Genomic DNA, 23,140 nt, shown 5'->3' on the forward strand with positions numbered 1-23,140 from the left:
CCCCCCCCCCCCCCCCCCCCCCCCCCCCCCCCCCCCCCCCCCCCCCCCCCCCCCCCCCCCCCCCCCCCCCCCCCCCCCCCCCCCCCCCCCCCCCGCCCCCCCCCCCCCCCCCCCCCCCCCCCCCCCCCCCCCCCCCCCCCCCCCCCCCCCCCCCCCCCCCCCCCCCCCCAGTGTTGGTTGACGTCTTTCGCGGTATTGTTTTGATGCTTCGTTAAATAATTCGTCGTGAAAATGATTAAGCGCCCTGAAATGCTTCTTTTGACCTTGCGCCATTCGCCAACGACATCCCAAGCTAATCAGTCGTCTCCAAAGAAGGGGGGCCAGCGCCCGAGGGTGCAGCAGTCGAGCTTCGGATCGCTCATAATAGCACACACTTGAGCTTGTCCTTCTTTCCGCGTTTGGGTTCGCCACGCACACCGCCGCCGCTGCCACTGCCAGACTTTGGGCCACGGCCAGAGGTGCCAGAGGGACGCGACGACTGCTGTCGCAATCGACGGATGATCCGGACCACGTCATAGAACGCCTTCTCCACGTTTATGCAGTTTTTGGCAGAGGCCTCGACAAACTCGCAGCCAAGCTCGCGGGCCAGTGCATGTCCCTCCTGCGTGGACACCTCTCGCTCTGTCACCCTGTCGCTTTTGTTGCCCACAAGCATGATCGGTGGAGGCGCACCTGAGCCCGGGGCGGCGACAGCCAAGGGGGAGCCAGGATATGACGGAGACGAGGCGACGGATTCCTTTACGCGCTGGATCTGGTGATGGAAGCGCTTGATGCGCCCAAATGATGACCGTGACGAGATGCTGTAGACCAGGACGAAGCCCTCACCGTCGCGAATCCACTGGTCTCGGAGCGCCGTGTACTCCTCTTGCCCTGCCGTATCCAGCACTTCGAGCATGCATGATTGCCCGTCGATTACGACCTGCTTCCGGTACGAGTCTTCGATTGTCGGATCATACTAGAATGGGAGCACAGTTGGTTAGCCCGGGTTCGCCATTGTCACAGGCCAGCAAGTGGTCGAAGCGCAGAAACGGGAGGGGGCCGCCGGGCGAGACCTCTTCCGACCCTGGGTGGTGGGGGAGCTTTCAAGGCGAACTCACGGTCTCGATGAAGTGCTGCATACACAACTGGATTGTCAAGGCTGTTTTGCCAACGCCACCGTCGCCGAGGACTACGAGCTTGTACAGCACCATACGTCCCGCCATCGTGGGCGGTTGAGAGGGAGCGGTTGAGGTCGGGATGGATTCAGCGAGTTAAGCGAGACAGGCGTAGGCGGACGTGAGGAGGTACTTCGAAAGCGAGACGAGCACAGTGACACTGTAGCTTTCGTATCGACGTATGTGCCAGGAAATTGCACCAAGGGGTCGGTCCTGGCTCAGATGGGGTTCTTGACAGACGAGGGGGCAGCTGGCTGGCAAGCTGGCTGACTCGAGTCGATTGACGGTTGCTGCGAACAGTCCCCAATCGAACAAGATATCCTGACCTCGGCGGAGCACAAGAATTTATTAGACAAGCAAGGCGGGATGATGATGATGGAGGAGGAGGAAGCAGAACGGACTAAGCAAGCAGCAAACGAACTCAAAGGCAGCACCCGCCAATGTAAGGGGGGGTAGAGGTTGGGTAAAGCCTGAGGTAGGGAGGGAGGGTACTTCAGGTAAGGTAGCCAGCCAGGATGGGCAAGTAACGAGAGAATGTGGTGGTGGGAAATGGACCTGGTCCGTCTCCCACTGACTTATGTTGACTGGTGGTGAGGACTGGAAAGTGGCCGTCCCGGAACCAGCAACGACTGGACTGGACTGGACTGGAACCTAGCGACTTGTGCCTATTTAGTGCGTATAGAAGGGTCAATAGGGGATCAGGTAGCCTAGAGTGGTCCCGCCGGGTCCGCTCGACAATGCGTGCCCAGCGGGACGGGCCAATCACCGCGCGATCTGACTGGAAACGCACCTGCAAGCAGAAGAAACTCTAGTGGCTCAACAGTGGGTGGCGGGGTCCATGTCGCTCTATCCCAGAGCTGTCATTGCTAGCTACGGTGCTGGCTGTTCTGTAGGTCCCTTGGCGGCAAAAGCCTGCCGCAGGCATTGGATGGATCCTTCCATGGGTGCCAAGAGAGCTTGGTTCCGCCAGCCAATAACGGCAGGCGAGACCATGTCGCCCAAAGTTTTCCATCCAATGCTATGGATCCATCATCAACGCGGGCAGCTTCAACAATTGTCTCTCCTCTCTTCTCGAGAGGCCACAAAGTGCAGACAGAACATGATAGACCTTCCCTTCCATCCGAGGCGCATTTGCCGCATGTCACCTCGCCAGATCCTCTGCACCATCTCGCATCAGACCTGCACACCCTCTGTGACGACGATGTCTGTCATGCCCTGCCATGCCATGTCATGCAATGCTATGCGATGTGAGGCGAAGCGAACCACAGAGCTTGTGTTCGCACACGACGCCTCATGGCCTGCGACTTTCCAAGGCCAACCACGGTCCAAAGTGCCCCTGTCGTCCGCTAATCTACGTATCCACTCACTGCCTTGCTCTTTCGAGGAGTCGCTGCGTAAATACATGTCGAGGTATGCATGCTCGCGCCACAATTGCTGTCGCAAGCCAGGCTGCCCAGAGGCCCAGAGCGACAATTCGTGTACTTGTACTACATGTCGCTGCGGACCCTCGAGGAGTTGCCGACTCGGCCTCAATTCCACCTCGTACGACATGTGAGCGCACAGCTGACGGATCGTCGTCGTGTTGCACCCTGGGCATTTTCAACTTACTCATGGCCCAATGCAGACGATTTGTGATGGCCCATGGGAGACACGAGTCGTTGCGCGACGCCGACTGGAGGCCAGCATCCACAGCCGCGTATATGCACGTGGCTAAACCCGGTCGGTGAAGCTCACAGCTCTAGTCTAGTCGTCTCGGCTCATACCTATCCACAAATAAATGGTGGGGAAACCTCACCTGGTCTCGGTCGGCGATTCAGCCCAACGAGAAAGTCACTCAGATTCAGGACTCCGAGAAGTTTGACGACTGGACAGGGCCAGTCTGACTCTGTTGCACAAAGGTCAAGCGCAAAATCTATCTTTGGTCTGCACCAGGACTTTGGCCGAGCCCATTGATACCCGACCCCCGGAACTATCACAGTCGGAATGGCACTGTAGCCTGTCCATGGATGATGGGACGTCAGTGGCTCAGACTCGGCGCAGATAGAGCGTCAGCTGATGTACGTGGTTGAGCCTCAATGCTACTATGTATTGTGGCATTATTGGCCAAATACATAACGCCCTGGGCAGGAGCAGCGGCCTATGAAGTTCAGCGAAAACAGTGTGGACACATCATCTGTCGACGGTCTCGCCAAACCAAGTGGCCCCCAGTGGCATGGTTATTATATTGCAGAATGCTGTGTAGCGTGGGACGCCTCTCCAGGCCCGGACCAGCTGCCGAACCACTCGATGTCTTGATCGGAAACTTGTTGGCCCCACGGTAACCTCAGCTTCGGTCAGTCACCTTGGCGGCAGCTTACATTGCGCTTTGGGCTTCGGCTTCGCAAAGGCCACATGCAGTGGGCGAAGTCTCTAGTGAGTCCAAGTGAGATGGGCCACCGGTCAACGGGAGCAGTGCCCATTAGCATCCGCATCGGCGCTTGCTGAAATCCTTCAACGCTGCTGACGATCGAATCTCGCGCGACGTGGTGTTCGACGGCCACCGCCGCGGTATATGACGGGACTACCCATGCCGTCAGCAAGAGAGCCTCTGGTTCCAGTGATAGTCAGCCTGCCGTCATCTTGGACGGAAGACCTGTTACATCAGACACGTGCTAAGACCAGCCAGGTTTCTAGAAAGATGTCAAACCAAAAAGGTGGTAGGTCGACCTGCCTATATGGGACATCAAATTCTATCGCGACGGCATGGGATGCATACAGCTAATTCTGTGGGTGGGTGGCGTTGCAAAGTCTCCCGCGTGGGGGTTACATGGCTCGCTCAAGGCTACGGATACATCGACATGACCGCTTTCTGGTGATCTCACTCAGCACACGAGTGGGTTGCGTTCCCAAATGGGTGCTCAGCAACAGTGCCTTGTGTCGACGAATACGCCGCTTTTGTCCATTGCTATGTGACGGAGAAAGCTCAAAGGGCCTCGCTTACTTGGTCTAGGACAAGACAGACCACCTGAAGACTTCAGCAAGTCAACTATCTTGCAGGCCGCCCATTCAACAGAATGGGCAGAAGTCTTTGCGTGGGGGAGGTAGTGTGGAACATGATGATCTGCTTGGTCCGACGCACCTGGGCCGGGTTACGAGAAGATTGTGAGTGCTTCATGAATCTCCATATTGAGCCCGACTTGTAATCCTGAAGCAAGCTCTCAGTGGGGGTTATGGACAACTTGGAGATCCTTCCAAACCTCCAATCGCAGGACCACCGGGCCAGCCTTCTCCAAAGCGTCCACGGAGAACTACATGCCCTCCAGCGTGGCTATGGGCTACCTGGACAGACGCGTATAACGAGACCCAACGTTATACTGGCTGGCGTGTCAAAACAGAAGCAGATCATGACAGCCAAGCGGACCCTGTTGCGAGTCGAGTCAACCGTGTACCTGTTCTACGCTGGCTTGACAAGTCCTACACGAATTCGGCAAGGCACAATCACAGGCGCTGCCGCATAGGCCCCTTTCTGCATCATGCCGAGCTGAAGAGAGGACCTCGAAGCTATGCGCTCCCATTTACAGAGTCGAGAAGCCCAAGACATACCGTTAGTCGCGACCTTTTTGCCTGATTTGCAGGAGGCGTTCTACGCATCAGTCTCACGTGTGTACGCCTAGGCGCTGCAAGGTTCGGTACGCCCCTGAGGCTTTGAGTCCCCTGAGCATACTCCTTTTCCGATTACCAGGATCTCTATCTATCGGGACGGCCACTCGAAGATTCAATGTCTAGAAGGGCCTTGTGGACAACCAGAGTACAATCCTCGATCGACCGGACGAAAGAAACATGGTAGATGCCTCTTGCATCGCGCTGGTGTGCCCTCACGATTTCTACACTTGATCTCGGGCGTCATCACTTTTGTCGGCAACGGGACCCCCGCCTGTCGGCCTTGCTCCGATCCGACTGTCGGCTTCGTGAAGTCCTCGGTTCGAACTTGGAATCGACACCACCAATAGCGCAGGACTTTTCGGGTTAGCGCTCTCGCCACTATTGCTCAGGCTCGGCTCAGTCCGCTCAACCATGCCTCATTCGAATTGGGGACTCGAAGCGCGTGGATGCAGGTTGCGTGTACATGGATTCACTTGTACTATGTGCACAAGCACCACACGGTGTCTCGAACTTCATTAGAAGGGCTCAGCTAACTTTGCAGCTGAGAGGCTGTGATGCCAGTCACTACTCTCGACCCCAATCTTACGATTAGAGTAGGTGACTTGCTCCGATTGCGTACTAGGGGACACATGACTATCTAGAAACCGCTTTTCTAGGCGCCTCCTAGCCCTTCCTCTCCGCTGACCTTGTCCTCCGACAACCACCAAGCATACGGTGAACAGGACGATACGAGGCGAGAGCAGGTCATTTCACGCAGGATGGCGTCCTTCCAGCATTATACTAAATGGGCGTGTAAGTATAGGAGATGTCGACTGAAGCATTTACTTGCCTTCCTGCGTGACAGTACCCTTGCTACAGCCCAGTGTCGTTGTCACATTCATTAATAAGCAGCACGAGAAAACGGCAGAGACTTCTAATAGACCTTGCAGGTGAAATCAAGGGTCTTGTCGAAGCAGGCGTCAAACTTGCGCTTGTCATCGCATACTACCACTTCTGTAAGGTGGAACACATGCTGCTCAAGCCAAGAGCGGCGGGGCTCCTCTACGTGCTGTAGATGGCGTTCCGACGTCGGTAACCCACGTATCTGGGGTTCTGCCCGCCGATACCATGGGCTTTTCTTCTTCGTGCGTACGTTTCGCAGTTCGCACGAGGCTGCTGCCGTTATATCCGGGTGTGGCCGCTGGCAACCCCGGATTTCGCGAGAACCTTTACGGGCAGGCAGTGAGTTCAGGCGATGAGCTGGACAACGACCAACAATGCCAGTTTTGAAGTCCGGTTGCGCTGCTGAGCCAAATCGGAGTGGCTGTTCGGCTATCCAAAGTCCCAGGAACAGGCTCCACTCCATGGCCACTCAAAGGTTACATACAGTCAGGTGCTGAACTTTGAGAAGCTGTGGAAGGAAGATGGGAACTCTCGCCCTCTCGCCATTATAGAGACTTTGGACTGGCCTTGCTATTTTGCGACATTGTCAGCCCTTGAATATCTGACAATATTCCGCGACGTATATGCCCATGCGCTCGTTCGTCCGCTCATTCACCACGCTCACCCTCTGAGATGCGATCGGCTCCAGCGCAAGCTGAAATTTGAAATTCCTCGAGACAATCACCATGAGTGCTGCTCCTGATCCAGAAAAGGGCCATGCTCGCCGCAGCTCAGACATCGAGCGACCTCTGTCGCATGGCTCCCATTCTTCACATCACGACGACGACGAAGAAGAAGAAGAGGACACCGCATCCAATCACGAGAAACTCGTCCAGCAAGATAACACCAATGTCGCCCATCAGAACGACCTGATCACGGCCGCAACCTTTGGCGAGCCATCGGGCGACGGCATTTTTGCCTGCGAAAACCAGTGCGAGCCCTGCCGAACTCGGTCCCACGCCTCCTCACTACGGTCCCGGGTGGCCATCGTCGTGCCCCGGGCCAAGCGGAGGGGCTTGTTTGGACGATTCGCCCTGATCCCCGAGGTCGAGTCCCCTTACGACTACAAGAACTCGACCAAATGGACCATCACGGCGGCTATCGCCATGGCCACGGCAGGCGCCCCCATGGGCTCGTCCATCTTCTATCGTGCGGTTCTCCTCCAATACCTATTGCCCTTGGACTTGTGAAGCTAACCAGACCCTGCAGCCGCCTTGCCATCTCTATCCAAGGATCTTGGGACGACACAAACCGTCGCCAACATGTCAGTGGCCCTGTACATGCTGGCCATGTCCATCTTCCCGCTCTGGTGGTCCTCCTTCTCCGAGCAGTTTGGCCGTCGGACCATCTACCTCACCTCCTTCTCCCTCTTTGTCGTCTTCGCCATCCTCTGCGCCGTGAGCGACAACATGACCATGCTCATTGTCTTCCGCCTCTGCACGGGCGGAGCCTCGGCCAGCGTGCAGGCTGTCGGTGCAGGCACAATCGCCGACATCTGGGAGTCCTTTGAGCGAGGCAAAGCCATGAGTCTGTTCTACCTCGGTCCTCTGCTGGGGCCCCTCCTCGCGCCCATCTTTGGCGGTGTTTTGGCGCAAGAGCTCGGTTGGCAGTCGACAATGTGGTTCCTCGCCATCTACGGGCTGTGCTGCTTCCTCCTCTTGTTCTTCTGCTTGCCCGAGACGCTGCCCAGGAAACGGGAGGAGCCGGCCTCCCCGCCACCGGCGACACTGGAACGGACAAGCTCGATGGTATCGGCCAAGGTCAAGACGCGCAAGCTGACGGCCGCGCTGAAGCGCTTCTTCATCGACCCGCTGAGCGTCCTCCTGTTTCTGCGCTTCCCGCCCGTCTTGATCACCGTGCTCGTCGCCGCCATTGCCTTTGGCGCTCTGTTCGTCGGCAACATTTCGATCCAGCGCGAATTCACCAGTGCCCCGTACAACTACAGGCAGCTCATCGTGGGCTTTCTGTACGCCCCGCCAGGCTTGGGCTACATCACGGCCTCCTTCTTTGGCGGCAAGTGGATCGACAAAATCATGACGAGGGAAGCCAAGAAGGCCAACCGGTACGACGACAAGGGAAAGCTCATACTTTTGCCCGAGGATAGGATGCGGGAGAACATGTGGATTGCCAACTCTGTGTACCCCTTGTCGCTACTGGGATTCGGCTGGACGCTGCGGTACGGGATACACTGGGCGGTGCCCTCCGTCTTTTTGTACTTTTTCGGTGTATCATCCATGCTTGTGTTTGTAAGTGGCTTTCCTCACACCCTATGGACGTGCTCGCTGACAAGGACAGGCCGCTGCCACTACCATGCTCACCGAGTTTGTGCGCAAGAAGAGCTCGGCCGGCGTGGCCGTCAACAACTTTGTGCGCAACATTCTCTCGTGTGTGGGGACCGTCGTTGCCAACCCCTGGATCAACGCTATGGGTGTGGGCTGGGTGTTTACAATCATCTCGCTGTTCTGCCTGGTCGCTGGATTTCTAGGCATTTGGGCGTTGAGGAGGAATGCCCAGAAGTGGCGGAAGGCAATGGACAAGGCGCTGGAGAATATATAGAGTATGTTACTGCACGCCTCATCCCGAATACAGCGAGCTTATTCTGACGGGACGTTTTCGACAATGTACTGCACACATCACCTCACCTCTGACAGGCGCCGCGCGACCTCCTCGAAGCCACCCTCGTCTTGTGAAACCCACATGTCCACCCAGTTCTTGGCGTCCTTGTATCTCTCATCATCCTCGCTCCATGCCTCTTCTTGTGCCCTCTGCACATAGATAGTCTTCATGCCACAGTCCCTGGCGGCCTTGAGGTCGTTGAGATGCGCCGCCACCATGGCCACCTCACCAATGTCGACCCCAAGCGCTCGGGCTGCACCCCGATAGGTAGCCGGGTTGGGCTTGTATGCCTTGAAAATCTCTGCCGACAGCAGATGCTGGAACGGCAGCGAGCCAAAGTCGGCGAGATCCTGCAGGAGCGACGTGTTGCCATTGGACAGTGTGGAGGTGATGATGTGTTGACTATTGAGCGTCTGGATCCCGGCAGACGAGTCATCCCACGGCGTGAGCCTGTGCCATACCAGGCTCAGAGACGTAATCTCCGCATCCGTGTACAGGTCCTCGAGGCGATACTCTCTCAGTAGCTCCACGAGGCTGTCGCGATGGTGCTGGTCCACGGACTTCCAGGTATCCCGCTCCGGGTCGTAGCCCTTTGTGAAGCGGCCGTACGTGTCCCGCCATTGCTGTGCGAAGTGCGACCAGTCCATCGGCGACAGGCGGTCTCTGAGGGGCGCGTCATCCGGTAGGCTGTTGAGTTTGCGATGGGCCCGGAGGCTGAGTTCGTCGACGACGGAGAGGCGCCAGTTGACGACGGTGCCAAAGACGTCGAATGTGAGCGCCTTGATGGACGACAGTGGATGAATGAGGGAGGGTGACATGATGTTTGGACTGGGAAGTGGTCTGGTGATCAAGTATCAGATGCTGTCCAGGTTAGAGTCTTTGTTATGGATGAGGGGCTCTAATAGACTTGAGCCGGCTACGGCCAGGTCGGCATTCGGTTGATTATTAGGATGACTTGCCTAGGTATTCGATGACTCAGTCACATTTCATACCTAGAATGACATGTGAAATACCCCGTGCCTTTCATTTTTGAAGAAGGCACGGTGCACTCGTAATAAGTTGATGTTCTTGCCAACCTATAAGTCACGGCGGGGAACATGCTGCCTGGCAAGTCCAAGGGTTCACAGGGCCTACCCTAGGCAAGGAACACGATGATCTTGGACGACTTTATGATTCCACGTCTCGATTGCTTCAATTTCTGTTTGCACAATCTTTTGATCAGTTACTACAGTACTTTGCTTACACGCTCGGTAATTGTACGTCTTGTACGCATCTGATGGCGAAGGTGAAGGGCGCGATGATGACATGTGGGACTGGATTGTGCTTGCGAGCTTTGCTTCTGCTGGAGGCGTTGCTTGACACACCGGCGTGGAAAGCTAGCCGTTCTCCTGCTTGTCGTGGGCCCTATAATCTTCAGGCCCCAGCGCCCCGCCGGCAAGTGCCTACGCTAATCGAGTCCGTCTGGACGGATTCATCACGGTGGCGCTGACGGCGCCCGAGATACCCGTGGGGAGTTGCCGTTTGGTGGGACGGGGCACTGTAGAAACCGAGGTGTTTGTTTCTCTGGGCTCCTCCTGGCTGGGAAATTCTGGTACCGAGTTCGCAGCCCGAGGATCGGACTCACGAGGCCAGGGCGATGATGATGCAGGCACTGACTTCCTTGGAGCCCGAGAGATGAGGCGCTGCGGTGCTGCCGGTGGCATGAACAGATGGGCAGGAATCCTGGCTACACCGTTGTTGAAAAAGAAGATACGGAGGACTAATGAGGACGTCTGCAAGTAATTTAAAGACGATGAAATGCACAACGTTGGCGTGGTTTATATTGCATGTATGTTATGCTTTCGCGGCCAGACTAATTTATCACTTGCGTCTGCCTAGTGCCTAATTACGAGCGCTGGCAGTTGGCGGCAGTTCCAAGGCCAGAAGGACGATTGATTGATGAGTTGCATTCCTCTTACTTGGAAATTTATTAACTTGTTGCAATAAATGGAGGATAGTCGACGCACTGACTGCGCTTGCGGTGCGTGATCGTTGTGCATCTGGGGTGCATGATACAGCATGTACTCCGTAACCTCGCAGAGGTTTGCCTATCGTAGTATCCACATTGCGCAGCGTATCCGTAAGTGTTCATGCAGAGATAAGAGCGTGGTGGCCCTTCATATCAGTAGTGATATCTTGGAGGCCAGACAGGCACGAGCAATGAACATCTGTCGACTCTGTTGGTGGCCAGCGACTCGAGTGCCCGTCTCAGCGAGATGAGGTGATGAAAGGTGACGAGGTTCAAAGGGGCACATGAAATTGCAGGCACAGGGATCATCCGGCCGTCCCCCAATTGGCTGGTGGCACCTGAGCTCCCTGTAGGTCCACAGCGACTGGGCTGGACTGGAGTCCAGTCCCAATCAAGCTGGATGTGTGCGCCCTCAGCCCCGCCTCGTCCCCTACTATAGAGCCTGGACAGCGTCTTGATTACCTAGACGGGCTGTCCATCACCCACTGTCACCCACTGTCACCCACTTCATGTCACCTAACTCGGGCATCCAGCAGCTTCCTGCCTCCATTTCTGAGTCCGATCCCAGCAGGCAGGTACCCAATCAAGGTAGGTGCCCTGCAGGCAATGGAGAGATGGTTGGCGAAGGCTTTCTGACCGAGCCCAATTCCTCCTCACCTTTGCCCTCTGCACCGTGGCTGTCAAAACGCCTCTTTTTCTTGTTGGTTGCGCCTCTGACCCTTTCATTCTAAAAAACTAACGGAACGTCTCCCGCTCCGGCAGGTGGCTCAATATCCGACCCATGCTCTGTGCTCCTCCCGTTCGTTGGGAGCTCGAGTCCAGCTCCAGTCGTCCACTCATCAGTCCGTCAATTGCTCGGGTGACTCAAGGAAGCCGTTGGTCGATTGATCGGCCGCCATCATGCATAATAAATCTGGCATGAGAGCTTGAACGAACGGTTCCTCATCGTCCGGCCCGATGGAGACGATACTGGAGCTCACGTACTCCGTACCGGACGGCAGCACCAAGCAGAAACGAAGGATAGGCCGGGCAGGGGTCACAGTTATTACGACCCCTGGCCTGGTTCGGCTGGATGGCTGGCCCTCTCCACTTGCCTGCTTTTCGCGCGCGGCCGTTGCTGTTGATCACCCAAGACCTGGAGCCCATCATCTCCCCGAACTTGTCTTCTGCGCATTTCTTTCCCTTGCCGATTGCTTCTTGTTCAGAGTCGCGTCTTGTGCGAATTGACTGTCATTCTTCTCCTGTCCCTCTTTCTGCGTTTTTTTTCTTCTGGCATTTTGACTTCCGCACATCAAGAACAAGAGCTTCCTGTCTATATCCACACTTGCGGCGGCAGCGTCCCGTCTTTGCGTATCTTGTAAGTGCTGGCGCGGAACGGATCGTCCAACACAGGCTTCATGGAAGGAAACATTCAGACTGACAGTTTCAGTGAAAAAAATATCAAACTCGTTGACTCACTCTATACCGCCTGCACAGCATTGCCTTTCACTACTTATATCAACTACGAGCGCCTGACGAACGATACCCATATAACGGAGAACGACGCCTTGAAACCCGTCATCGGAATCACTACTTCAGGGAGCCTGAGAGGAGAAGCATTGTCGGAATAGACTGCTGCAATTCCACACTGTGAATTGGAGATAGGAGGCAGACGGTCTGAGCATTACCAGGCAGAACAAACGTTGACTGCGCTGAGGCCTCTCGGCTGAAACATGCATGTGGCTCGGTGCATCTTTCGACCACATCTGACATAGTGATCTTCTGGCAATACCCATCCGATCGGCGGGTATCTAAAGGTTGTCATGTCTGGCTGGACACAGGACGACAAGGATTCAAGCGAGCAGGCGGCGACATCTCTACCAACACCTGAAGATACTCCAGCTGGGAAGGCCAACATGTCACGCAGGTCAGTGACACCTCCTCCCAAGGGGCCTTCGCCGCCGCCGATGCACAGCGAACGGAAGGAGCGGTTGGCGAAGCGGGCATCTCGGGACATCACTACGGACGAGACCGTCAGCATCCTGGATCCTCGAAGGTTCACGCCCACACTGCATGCGAACCTGGTATCGGAGATTCTGGCGCTGCGGAGAGACCAGGAGGAGAAGACCAAGGTGATCGAGAGCCTGGAGGGCATCCTGACAACCTCCAAGGAACAGCAGGAGGACGTCCAGACGCGATTCAGCGCTGCGAACAAGGAAAACAAGTCACTTAAGCGGCAGCTGGCGCTTCTGGAAGGAGGCACATCATCTGCGCTAGGGGAGCTGTCACGCGAGAGAGACGAGGCGGTCGAGGCATCCGCCGACGTGAAGAAGCGATTGGAGGCCCTGCAAAAGAAGCTGCGCAGCGAGGAAGACAATTCGGAGAGGGTCCACGAGCTCTGGGCGCGCGACAAGGATACCTGGGACGAGGAGCGGCGGAAGTTTGAGCGCAAAGTCCACATTGCAGAGAGCCGACTCAAATTGGTGCTGGAAGAGGTCGCCGCGTTTCAGGCTGCCAATGTCAATGGCGCTGCGCAGAACACAGCGCAAGGCCATGACAGCGAGGCGGAGGAAAGCGCCAAGGAGAATGATGGGGCCAGTATGCGATCGATGAGCATGACAAACAGCATCCGCTTCTCCATGACGCATGCCCGCACCGCATCAGGCAAGGCTGGCGGCGCGACGCTGGCCGATGAGCTTGATTTCGACGAGGAGGATGACGACTTCAGTGAGCACGGCGGCCGCGAAAGCGTACAGTCTCGTCGCACGAGTCACCGACACACGCGCACCTTCAGCCGAGATAGTGTAGCGAGCAGGACGCACCGCAGGAACCAGAGCCTGGAGAGCCTGAAGAGGCCGGCCAGTGGCCGGGGGAAACTCTTTATGAACCAGGCCGTTCTCGAGGCTCTGGAAGGCGAAGATGAGGAGAGTGCCCCCGCAGCTCCTCCAGTATCGTATGTCGACACTGGGGTTCAGTTCACGCCGCCTCCGTCGCCAAGGATGAGTGCAATAACGCCCGAGACAGCCATCACCGAGGCCAAGATGAGTCTGGAAGGCGACTCGCCGCCTGCTTCATCAGCGTCATCAGGGTCGGAGATTGAAGCGAATTCGAGAAGGAAACGCACTCAGATCAGCTCGCCTGCAGTGCCCGCGCTCAAGGTCGAGGCCATGGTATCCTCGTCTTCGCAGACTGTCGAGGAGCCGCTGAGCCCTCCCAGGACGCCCACGACTCGAGCTGAAACCCCGCCCCCCGAAATCAGGCTTCCGACCATGGCGACCTCATCCACGCAAACGGAAGAGGCGCCAGCCGTCGACAAGGGTCGCCTGTCGCCCTCGCCCTCGCCTGAACCGCCACTGATCCCGAGCATCAGCATCCAACCACCGACCAGCCGGCCGACAACCCCCAAGGAGCCAAGGTTGCCGCCGCACTTCAAGCACTTTGGCTGCCAAGTGAATATTCTGGCCTCCCCGGCGGACAGCAGTGATGCAGGTGTGCAGACGGAGGGCATACAGGTGGACAAGCGAATTGCTCGCCTGCCGGCTCACCTGCAGCCCTCTCACATCTCGTCCAGGCCGAGCTCACCCAAGCCAGCTCCCACGGGCGCAGACATGGACAAGAGCTTCACACCGGTGCCGGGGAACCTGCCACCACGGAACCCTCGCCGAGTGCAGGACACACCCCAGATGCAGATTCCCTCGTCACCGCTGTTCTCGCCTGACCATGACGAGCTTCACGATGCATACCCCGGGAACAACGACGACGGGCCGCTGTCCGCCGAGAAGGACGCGCCCATCAAGCGACCGCACAGGTTCAGCAGCCTCTTTGCCGGGTTTGACACGGCGAGCTCCGAAGAGGAGGACTTTGAGGACGACGATGTGAGTGACACGGAGTACAGGACGGCCCTCACCGCGCCACGACCTCAGTCCATCTCCAGCAAGGCTGGCCGCCAGAGCCCCTCGGAGATGGGGACCACGTCACCCGCGTCCAAGAGGCGGAGCAACCGAAGCACGCTGAACAGCATGAAGCCCCTGGGCACGCATGTGTACAACTCGTTCAGCCTGGCGGACAAGGAGGGGGAGCAGCGGCCGGGCAAGTCGCCCGCGAGGTACGAGAAGCCAGCAGCGACGATCCTGCCAGGACCCGGGAACCGCGCCAGCGTCATGCGCAAGGCAGCCATGATCCAGAGCGGGATCGCAACGCATGGGAGCCGCTCGAGGAGCCCCAGCCTCCCTGAGGCCCGCAACCCGCCCTTTCCCATACCGCAGCGAACGACATCGAGGAAGATCAGCGCAAGCGCCCCGACGAGCGAGGGCCAGAGGTCGCCCACGCGGCTGGATGGGTGGAGGCGGCCGCCGCGGACGGGGGCGTACCGGACCAACAATATTCGCAAGACGCGCTCGGCGGCCGCGCTCCCTCGTCACCAGCGACACAGGCAGGGCAGCCGTTCGCCGCCGCCGCTCTCTCCGTCGACGGAAGCGCCGGAGAGCCCAGGGCTGCCCCCGCTGCCGCGGAACGACATTACGACGCCGCGGCATCGTGGGCGCGGCAGCAGCAGCGCGTACCGACGGCACAAGTACCAGCCATCGACGAACACGGAGAGGACGACGAACACACAGCAGACGCAGAACACGCTGCAGACCAACATCACGGACCCGGCGTCGGTGGTGAGCGCCGGGCAGACGACGGGTGTTGTGGACGCCATTGCGCAGACCATGATTGGCGAGTGGATGTTCAAGTATGTGCGGCGCAGAAAGTCCTTTACCGTGCCCGAGTCGGGTGGGAAGGACGACGTGGGCAACGACCGCCACAAGAGGTGGGTTTGGCTGGCGCCGTATGAGCGCTCGATCCTGTGGAGTAGCAAGCAGCCAGCATCGGGCAGCGCCTTGATGGGCAAGACGGGACGCAAACGTAAGTGCGAGAGAGAAGATGTGCGCGAGGGGATGTGTGTGCTAACAAGAGCAACTAGTGGTCATCCAGTCGGTGCTGGACGTCAAGGATGAGAACCCCGTGCCCAAGGGCGAGACGGGGACAGTGTTCAACCGGTCGATCCTGATCCTGACACCGCAGCGGGCGCTCAAGTTCACGGCCACGTCGGCGGAGCGGCACTATGTGTGGCTCACGGCGTTGTCGTTCCTGGCGCACTCGCAGCAAGCGGTACCGGAGATTGTGCACGCGCCGGAGCAGCAGCACCATCTGAAGCCACAGCCGATGCCAGACTACGCGCCGCCGCCACCGCCAGCGACCAAGATCAAGAGGGGCGGCATACGAGACTCGATCCGGCTGGCCAAGGGCAGGACGATGCCGGCCAAGGCAGCGGCGGTGCCGAGCATACCAAGCTTGCCCAGCGCACCGGCCTCTCAAGCGGACGATGCGACGACGAGCTTCGGGATCCCCGAGTACGCGATGGGCGCCGTGTCGAGCAACCACACGCGCGAGCAGTCGGAGGATGCCGCAGAGCCGCCCTTCATCCCACGCTTCCACGACCGCGGACCGCCCCCGGCGCACGGCAGGAAGAGGAGCAACACGGGGGGACTAGGGGGGCCACCTCTGTCGTTCCGTGGCTTCTCGGGGCCGACGAGCACGGGGAGCGGGCACAACCCGACGAGCAGCACGGCGGGAGACAGCATCAACACGGCGGGGTCGTCCGACTACTACAACCAGTCGCAGGGGTCCGGGAACACGGGCTGGGGGATGAGCCAGACGGCGTCGCAAAGGACGTCAGAGGCGTCGTCGCGGCCGGGCAACTTCTTTGACGCGATCGGGACGGTGCGGATGGAGGCGTTTATCAGCCCGCTCTCGCTGCAGCAGTTTAGTGAGCACCCGGACGAGGAGGACGAGTTCCGGCCGGTGATGCGGCGGCGGAGTCGGGAGGTGAGGCGGAGGCAGAGCCGGCGCAGCAGCCGGGCCAAGGACAGCTGGGGGTACGGGCGGGCGTCGGACGATCGGTACACGGGGAGCAGGACGGCGGGAGAGGAGGACTACTTTAGGGATGATCCTTTCCGAGGGTTCTAGTTAGAGCAGAGAAGGGGTGTATAATTCTTAGAGGGCTGACCTCGGGGTCGCATTCTTGTAGCTATGTAGGGCACTTGTGAGGATAGCTGTATAGGAGGAGAGTTAGACAAATGTGTCTGCTGTTGTTTGTGTTGTCTGTTGAAGAGGAGGACTCGAGAGACAGACAGACCCTTGACTTGACGTCCCCACATGCGTCATTCTTGCTGCCCGCCTGATTGATTGCTGCCCCTCCAACTCCAACTCCAAGTTCCCACGACCAAGCCAAAAAGTTGAACCTACACCCTTCCCCGGAGGCGCAGCCCTCTCAACATTGACTCTTTCACCATCCACACCCGCCGCCACCATGGACGCGCCCGGCGAGACGGTCGAGCAGATGCAGGCGCGCCACCGTCGCGAGGCCAAGGAGCTGCAGGGCCGGATCACGTCCAAGAAGAAGAACGCGAGCAAGAAGACGCGCAAGGGGGTCAATGACGAGTGCGAGGGGATGGAGCGTGACATGCGGCAGCGGCAGGGCGAGGAGCTCGCGACGCTACAGGCGCCTTCTTCTGAGGAATCAATGTCGCCCGACAACGAGGAGGCCCCGAGCCGCGTGGAGAGGATGGAGAACAAGGTCGAGGAGAAGCTGGAAAAGGCCGTGCACAAGCTGCACCTCGGCGGCAGCAGCCCTAAAGACACCACGAATGGACACAAGGCCACCCCCTCCAACGCAGACGACGCCCTGCACGGCAAGAAGCGAAACAGACAGCGGGAGCGGCTGGCCAGGCGGGCGGCAGAGCAGGAGGCGGCCGCCGCGCGGGCCGAGGAGGAGGCGTCGACCATGACGGACGACCGGGCGCGCGAGAGCGAGTACATGGACAAGATGTTTGCGACGTACGACCTGGCGGAGAAGGAGGTTGCGCCGGACGGGCACTGCCTGTTCAGCGCGGTGGCGGACCAGCTGGCGCAGGCGGGCGTGCCGCTGTCGGACAGTCACGACAAGGAGACAGACAAGGAGACAGACAAGGAGACAGACAAGGAGACAGACAAGGAGACAGACAAGGAGGAGCCCTACAAGACGGTGCGGCGCGCGGCGGCGGCGTACATGCTCGCGCACGCAGACGACTTTGCGCCCTTTCTCGAGGGCGACCTGGACACGTACGCGGCGCAGATCCGGGACACGGCCGAGTGGGGCGGGCAGCTGGAGCTCATGGCGCTCGCGCGGCGGTACAATGTCGAGATCCGCGTCGTGCAGGACGGGCGGACGGAGAAGATTGGCGAGCGCGAGGGCGACGACGGCGGGCGGGTGCTGTGGCTGGCGTACTACCGGCACGGGTACGGGCTGGGCGAGCACTACAACTCGCTGCGCAGGAGAGGATAGTCCTACGTATCTTTATTTTTTCTATTCTATCCCATCTACCGCGACCAGACAGACACAAAGTCCCGCACCGTGCCGTCCTCGTAGTACCCGGCCTTGTGCGTCCGCAGGGGCTTGATGAGACTCAGCCGATGCAGCGCGTCATCCCTGGGCTTGGGGCTCGGGGCGCTGACGACGGTGCCGTCGCCCTGGGCGTCGTAGTGTAGCGGCTCACCCGGCGTGGCGAGCAGCGCCTCGTAGACTTCTGGATTCAGACCCCAGGGCGGGCCGATGTCGCGATGCGGCTTGCCCACAGGGAACTCGAGGCAGACAAGGCGGCCCCGGGGTGCGAGGAGGTGGGTGACCTGCTTGGCCCAGCGTGGCCGAAGGTCGAGCGGCAGGGCGCAGAGAAAGGTGTAGTCAAAGACGAGGTCAAAGGTGCCGGTGCCGGTGCCGTCCGTGCCCACGCCCTTGGTCCAGTCGTCGGCGAAGAAGTCAGCCTGGACCCAGTGCACTTGCCCCCGCTCGTGGCCCTCACGCACGGGATACTGGTCGTAGCCCTTGTTTTGTTGGTCCTGTTCGTTCTGTCGGGCCATGGCGAGGCCTGTCTCGCTCACGTCCAGGCCCCAGGCGTCGTAGCCCAGGCTGGCGAGGAGGAGGACGTCGTGGCCGAGGCCGCAGCCGGGGACGAGGGCGGTGGCGCCGGGGCTAGGCGGCGGGACGAGGTCGGGACGCTGGAGGAGGAGGTCCTTGAGGGCGAGGGAGGGACCGGCGCGGTCCCAGGGGTGGGTGGCTTGCTCGTAGAAGGCGTTCCATTGCTTGGGGTGGGCGTCGGCGGGGAGGTCCTTGAAGGCGGAGGCCAGGGGGCCGAGCTGCTCGGGCTGGGACATGCTGGGGTATCTGAAGCTGTCTATGATGGAATTGATCTGCTATTTGGCGTGTAGGAGGATGGAGGAGGTGGTGGTGGTGGGGAGACAGACAGACAGACAGACAGACAGACATGACGTGCGTGGGGTCGATCGAGGCGGCTCCGCAAAGTGCCGAGATGGGATGGCACGCGACAGACAGGCTGGACTCGATTGTCTGCGGTGACAATGGGATTGAATATCTAATTAGACCAGAAAGTCATTATATTTCTTGCTCATACTATGGCATGGCCGCTGCGAAGGCGCCCTGATGGTGAATCGACAGGGTGGTGCTAGATGTACTACTGTGCGCACCCCATTTCATGAGCCGAGGTCCAATTGCTTTACCACGACTCCATCACCATCACCATCACCATCACCATCACCATCACCATCTATCGACTCTCCCTCTCTCACCTCGTCATCACCTCCTCAGCAACACCCATTGCCAGCACCTACCCCAAACATGGACACCTCACAGCTCTTTGACGTCGCCGACAAGGTCGTCCTCGTCACGGGCGGCGCCAAGGGCATCGGCGCCATGATCGCCCAGGGCTTCGTCGCCAACCACGCAAAGGTCTACCTCACCGGCCGCGACGCCGCCGCCATCACCGCCGCCGTCAAGGCCCTGTCCGCCAGCAACCCGCGCCACACGCCCGTCGGCCTCCCCGCCAACCTCCAGAGCCTCGACGAGTGCCGCCGCCTCGTCGACGCCGTCGCCCAGCGCGAACCCAACGGCATCCACGTCCTCGTCAACAACGCCGGCGCCACCTGGGGCGCCGACATTGACTCGTACCCGGACGAGGCCTGGTCCAAGGTCCTCACCCTCAACCTCCACCGCGCCTTCACCCTCACCCAGCTCACCCTGCCGCTGCTCGAAAAGGCCGCCCGCCCCGGCAGCGGCGACCCGGCGCGCGTCATCCACATTGGCTCCATTGACGGCCTCCGCGTCCCCGCCCTCTCCTCCTTTGCCTACTCGGCCTCCAAGGCCGGCCTGCACCACCTGTCCCGCCACCTCGCCCGCGAGCTCGGGCCCCGGGGCGTCACCAGCAACGTCCTCGCCTGCGGGCCGTTTGAGACACGCATGATGAAGGCCACCCTCGAGACCATGGGCGACGCCATCCGCGAGCAGAACCCCCTCGGCCGCATCGGCGCCCCCGAAGACGTCGCTGGCGCCTCGCTCTTCCTCGCCAGTCGCGCCGGCGGCTTCGTCAACGGTGCTGTTATCCGCCTCGACGGCGGGCTGTCACTCGTGTCCAAGATGTAGGGGCGTAAAGGGGGGGGGGGGGGGGGAAGTCTGTGCGTATTGATGGGGGTATCTAGCGCCCATGAAAAGAACATGGAAGAAGAAAAGAATAATAAGCCATCCTCCCATGCTGCCCAAACGACCATATAAATCAATCGACATGTCCCATGCCCTATGCTCCTTCCTGTACGCCAGCCAGATGATGATAAGAAGACCCGGGAAAATCCAACGCTCAATCTCTCCCTCTCCCTCTCGACGGCGAAAAGGTCACGTCGCATCACCCGACTTGCCCTCACAGCGCGCAGTCCTCAAAGTCGCGCACCATGACGGCCACCTGCGCTCGCTTCGCCGCCTCGGCCAGGAGCGTAAAGTCTTGGAGGAGGGGGTCCGTCGACCCGGGGGCGCCTTGCTGTGTCGGAGCCACGGCCGCGACGGGCTGCTGCGACGGGCTCGTGTGCTGGTGCGTCGTCGAGGCGGACGAGGACCCCGAGGTCTGGTTTGTGGATGGGGCGTTCATTGTGTGGTGTGTGTGATGTGTGTTGTGTGGTGGGTTTGCTTCTCTATCGTGTAGCGACAGTGTGGCCGACGTCAGACGCAACTGAAGAATGGCAAGCTGCCTGGCGTGTGAGGATGAATAGTGTTTGGTCAAACGAGGGAATGCCCAGTCTGCGACAAGTCCTCCACGAGAAAAAAAGAGGAGAGTTCCAAAGACAGCGCGCGTGCGTGCGTGCGTGTGCGTCGGGACGGTGGGTGCAAGTATGTACTTGTACGCAGTAGCTTGCTCTTCCGTGTCTCTGCAGTGTCCCAGATAGTCGTGTGGGCGCACCAGATGCAATCGAGTCGTTCGCCCGCCCGCGTGTCGATTCCCCGCTGGATCCCGATGTCTGGGGAAGTGCGGATTCACTACGTCAAAGGATCCGTCCGAGACTCTGCAGTGGGCAGAGCAGCAAGAATGTGGAAGCCTGGGCCCAGGAATTGCTGGACCGAGGATGATGGGTTGTCTTGGAACGTGGGGGCGGCTAGGTAAAGTATGGTAACGGTATGTCAGCCAAGGTGGTGGTGCCAGGTGGTGATGATTAGCCGCGCGAAGGAGGTTGCGAGTTGGTCGGGGGTGCAGGATGGCGTTGTTGGAGTGAAGGTTGGCGAGAGAGAGAAAATCAACGACGAGAATCAAGGTAATCTACTAGTACTAATAATCATCCCAACACAACTGCCGAGATAGGCGCTTGCAAAACCTCACGTATCCAGCAGACCCACGATGCGATTGTGACGGGAAAACACTAACACTGAGAACGACCGAAATGTCGCCAAGCAGGTCGCATGTCATTCTCTCCGACAAGTGGGTTATCGCAGATCCACCGCATCATCACCACAACCTCTATTATCCGTAGGCTCGAACCCCGACGAGCTTTGCAAGGGGGCTGCTGGGTCGCTGCCATCCCCATTCTGCTGTGATGGCGTTCTCGAGTCTCGACCATGATACGGACAGCATCATCTTCGACTGTGAGCCTCGGCAACATTTCTCCATGGAGAGCCCAAGACATCTGACACCTCGTCCAAGACTGCACCGACACGAGCGAACCCCACATACGCCCTCGGTGTTTTGTCCGTCTTCTCCGTCCAGGCTGTAATCATCTCCAACGCGCGCCTTGGCGACGAGTCGTCTTGACGGGCAATCTCGGAACCGCCTGGCACTGCTTATCTTTGACTTTGACTTGACTGCCTGCCTGTCTGGACTCTGTCTGCCTGCCTTTTTAGTGGAGCTGCCTGGTGCATTTACCCGGTGCAGCAGTGAGCCCCCAGGACCCTGAATCGCTGCTCTTCTTGTCGCAACACTTGCGAGCTCACAAAGTGGCCTCACATCCCCTCGGACGATTGAAGCACCTTGTCCATAATCGTCTCAATGAATTTCTACTACTGTTCAGTGTGTATTGGCACGTGCTAGACTCTGTGATGCATACGACGTATTGTCAGAGTCCCCAAGACAGCCCACTCTAATGGCCTCTTAAAGCCGGAGTAATCCCGCCGCTAGCGACCCATCGGCCCGACACCTTCCCGAACCCCGACCGACGTCCAAGTCGCAGAATTCCCATCCTCCAACGAACGCCGCGTCTCGACGCGCGCCGTGATCGCATCCCACTTGACCTCACCTCCAGGCCCGATATAAGAGCCAGACAGCCCCTCACCATGGCCACCACGTCCTCCACCCCGCCGACCCCACGGCTCCTCGCCATCCCCCAGCCTCTCCGCCGCCTCTTCAACGCCTTCCCCCTGCAGACCCTCCCGCCCAACGCCCTCCCCCATCGCGCCCCGCCGTCCACATCCTCCTCCTCGATACCGCGCCTCTACATCTTCACAGACAATGCCGACGACGGACGGCCGAGCTACAACCCCTCCTGTCTCAAGGCGCAGGCCGCCCTGCGCATAGCCGGCGTCCACGTCCACGTCGAGCCCTCCAACAACCACGCCTCCCCCTCGGGCGCCCTGCCCTTCCTCCTCACCGAGACGGGCCAGGTCCTTTCCGGCGGCAAGATCTTTGACCTCGCACGGGCGCGAGGCAACCTCCCCACCGTCAAGGACGCCAGGATACAGGCCTACCGCGCATTGCTGGACAATGCCGTCCGGCCAGCATGGGTACGTTTTCCTCTTTAAACATAGGGTGCTAGACTAACTCACATAGCTTTACGCCTTGTACCTCAACCCTCGAAACGCCACGCTCCTCGCACATCTCTACCTCCCCAGCAACCCCCTCATCGCCATCCCGACCTCCACGACCCTCACGCAGGCCGCCTCGGCCGAGATCCTCAAGACCACACGCACAGCCCTCATCAGCCCCCTCGACCTCCTCTCGTCGTACAGAGAGGCCCTCGAGGCGCTGAGCACGCTGCTGGGCGAGGATGACTGGTTCTTTGGCGACGTCGTAGGCCTGTTTGACGCAGAAGTTTTTGCGTACACCTGGCTCGTCGGCAGCCTTGAGTGGGACGACGGCGCCATGGAGGAGGTTCTGCAGGAGTTTGGGAACCTGGTCAGGCATCGGGAGCGCCTGTACCAGCGGTGCTGGGGTCACGTTGGTGAAAAGGTGTCATGAGCCGCCTTTGGGGATCTGGCCTATGGATGCCAGCCATGTGTAACTGTATATGGTATAATCGCCAGTGATACCAATACATAATAATCCTCGTCCATTGACTACGCAGTCGTCCGAGCGATCCAGCGCGCCAGTGAACGGCGCCTAAACTAAGAAACGAGCCCGATGCACCACATACCAATGAGCCATTAATCCAATCAGAAAGAAAGAAGGAAGTCGAAAACAAAAACAAAAGTGTG

At 59.2% G+C, this 23,140-nt stretch overlaps 8 protein-coding genes across 8 annotated transcripts; 5 read left to right on the top strand and 3 right to left on the bottom strand.

Moving 5' to 3' along the window:
- Nucleotides 1-286: 286 nt before the first annotated feature.
- F5Z01DRAFT_79302 (ras family-domain-containing protein) lies at nucleotides 287-1,424 on the bottom strand. The gene is made up of 2 exons (XM_046267129.1): nucleotides 1,098-1,424; nucleotides 287-955 (listed from the first exon to the last, which is right to left on the bottom strand). Exons 1-2 carry the CDS (start codon nucleotides 1,200-1,202, stop codon nucleotides 359-361), a joined length of 702 nt encoding a protein of 233 aa, XP_046118473.1. The 5' UTR covers nucleotides 1,203-1,424; the 3' UTR covers nucleotides 287-358.
- A 4,848-nt stretch (nucleotides 1,425-6,272) lies between these two features.
- On the top strand, nucleotides 6,273-8,312 carry F5Z01DRAFT_79325 (major facilitator superfamily domain-containing protein). The gene is made up of 3 exons (XM_046267130.1): nucleotides 6,273-6,866; nucleotides 6,927-7,963; nucleotides 8,013-8,312. Exons 1-3 carry the CDS (start codon nucleotides 6,404-6,406, stop codon nucleotides 8,271-8,273), a joined length of 1,761 nt encoding a protein of 586 aa, XP_046118474.1. The 5' UTR covers nucleotides 6,273-6,403; the 3' UTR covers nucleotides 8,274-8,312.
- Nucleotides 8,313-9,463, bottom strand: F5Z01DRAFT_79326 (HAD-like domain-containing protein). Its single transcript, XM_046267131.1, has one exon. The coding sequence runs from the start codon at nucleotides 9,149-9,151 to the stop codon at nucleotides 8,351-8,353; it is 801 nt and encodes a 266-aa protein (XP_046118475.1). The 5' UTR covers nucleotides 9,152-9,463; the 3' UTR covers nucleotides 8,313-8,350.
- A 2,390-nt stretch (nucleotides 9,464-11,853) lies between these two features.
- On the top strand, nucleotides 11,854-16,504 carry F5Z01DRAFT_79428 (uncharacterized protein). Its single transcript, XM_046267132.1, has 2 exons — nucleotides 11,854-15,228; nucleotides 15,287-16,504. Exons 1-2 carry the CDS (start codon nucleotides 12,144-12,146, stop codon nucleotides 16,330-16,332), a joined length of 4,131 nt encoding a protein of 1,376 aa, XP_046118476.1. The 5' UTR covers nucleotides 11,854-12,143; the 3' UTR covers nucleotides 16,333-16,504.
- On the top strand, nucleotides 16,505-17,707 carry F5Z01DRAFT_79429 (OTU domain-containing protein 6B). Its single transcript, XM_046267133.1, has one exon. It carries the CDS (start codon nucleotides 16,676-16,678, stop codon nucleotides 17,687-17,689), a length of 1,014 nt encoding a protein of 337 aa, XP_046118477.1. The 5' UTR covers nucleotides 16,505-16,675; the 3' UTR covers nucleotides 17,690-17,707.
- On the bottom strand, nucleotides 17,688-18,725 carry F5Z01DRAFT_654208 (S-adenosyl-L-methionine-dependent methyltransferase). Its single transcript, XM_046263405.1, has one exon. It carries the CDS (start codon nucleotides 18,553-18,555, stop codon nucleotides 17,725-17,727), a length of 831 nt encoding a protein of 276 aa, XP_046118478.1. The 5' UTR covers nucleotides 18,556-18,725; the 3' UTR covers nucleotides 17,688-17,724.
- Nucleotides 18,726-19,036: 311 nt separating this feature from the next.
- Nucleotides 19,037-19,837, top strand: F5Z01DRAFT_681199 (uncharacterized protein; the record flags this gene model as incomplete). Its single annotated transcript, XM_046265665.1, has 1 exon — nucleotides 19,037-19,837. One exon carries the CDS (start codon nucleotides 19,037-19,039, stop codon nucleotides 19,835-19,837), a length of 801 nt encoding a protein of 266 aa, XP_046118479.1.
- Nucleotides 19,838-21,688: 1,851 nt separating this feature from the next.
- F5Z01DRAFT_749923 (uncharacterized protein) lies at nucleotides 21,689-23,010 on the top strand. The gene is made up of 2 exons (XM_046267006.1): nucleotides 21,689-22,450; nucleotides 22,497-23,010. Exons 1-2 carry the CDS (start codon nucleotides 22,004-22,006, stop codon nucleotides 22,902-22,904), a joined length of 855 nt encoding a protein of 284 aa, XP_046118480.1. The 5' UTR covers nucleotides 21,689-22,003; the 3' UTR covers nucleotides 22,905-23,010.
- The last annotated feature ends 130 nt before the right edge of the window (nucleotides 23,011-23,140 follow it).

Source organism: Emericellopsis atlantica (genome assembly GCF_019669845.1).
Source record: "Emericellopsis atlantica unplaced genomic scaffold F5Z01scaffold_12, whole genome shotgun sequence".
Lineage (NCBI taxonomy): Eukaryota > Fungi > Ascomycota > Sordariomycetes > Hypocreales > Bionectriaceae > Emericellopsis > Emericellopsis atlantica.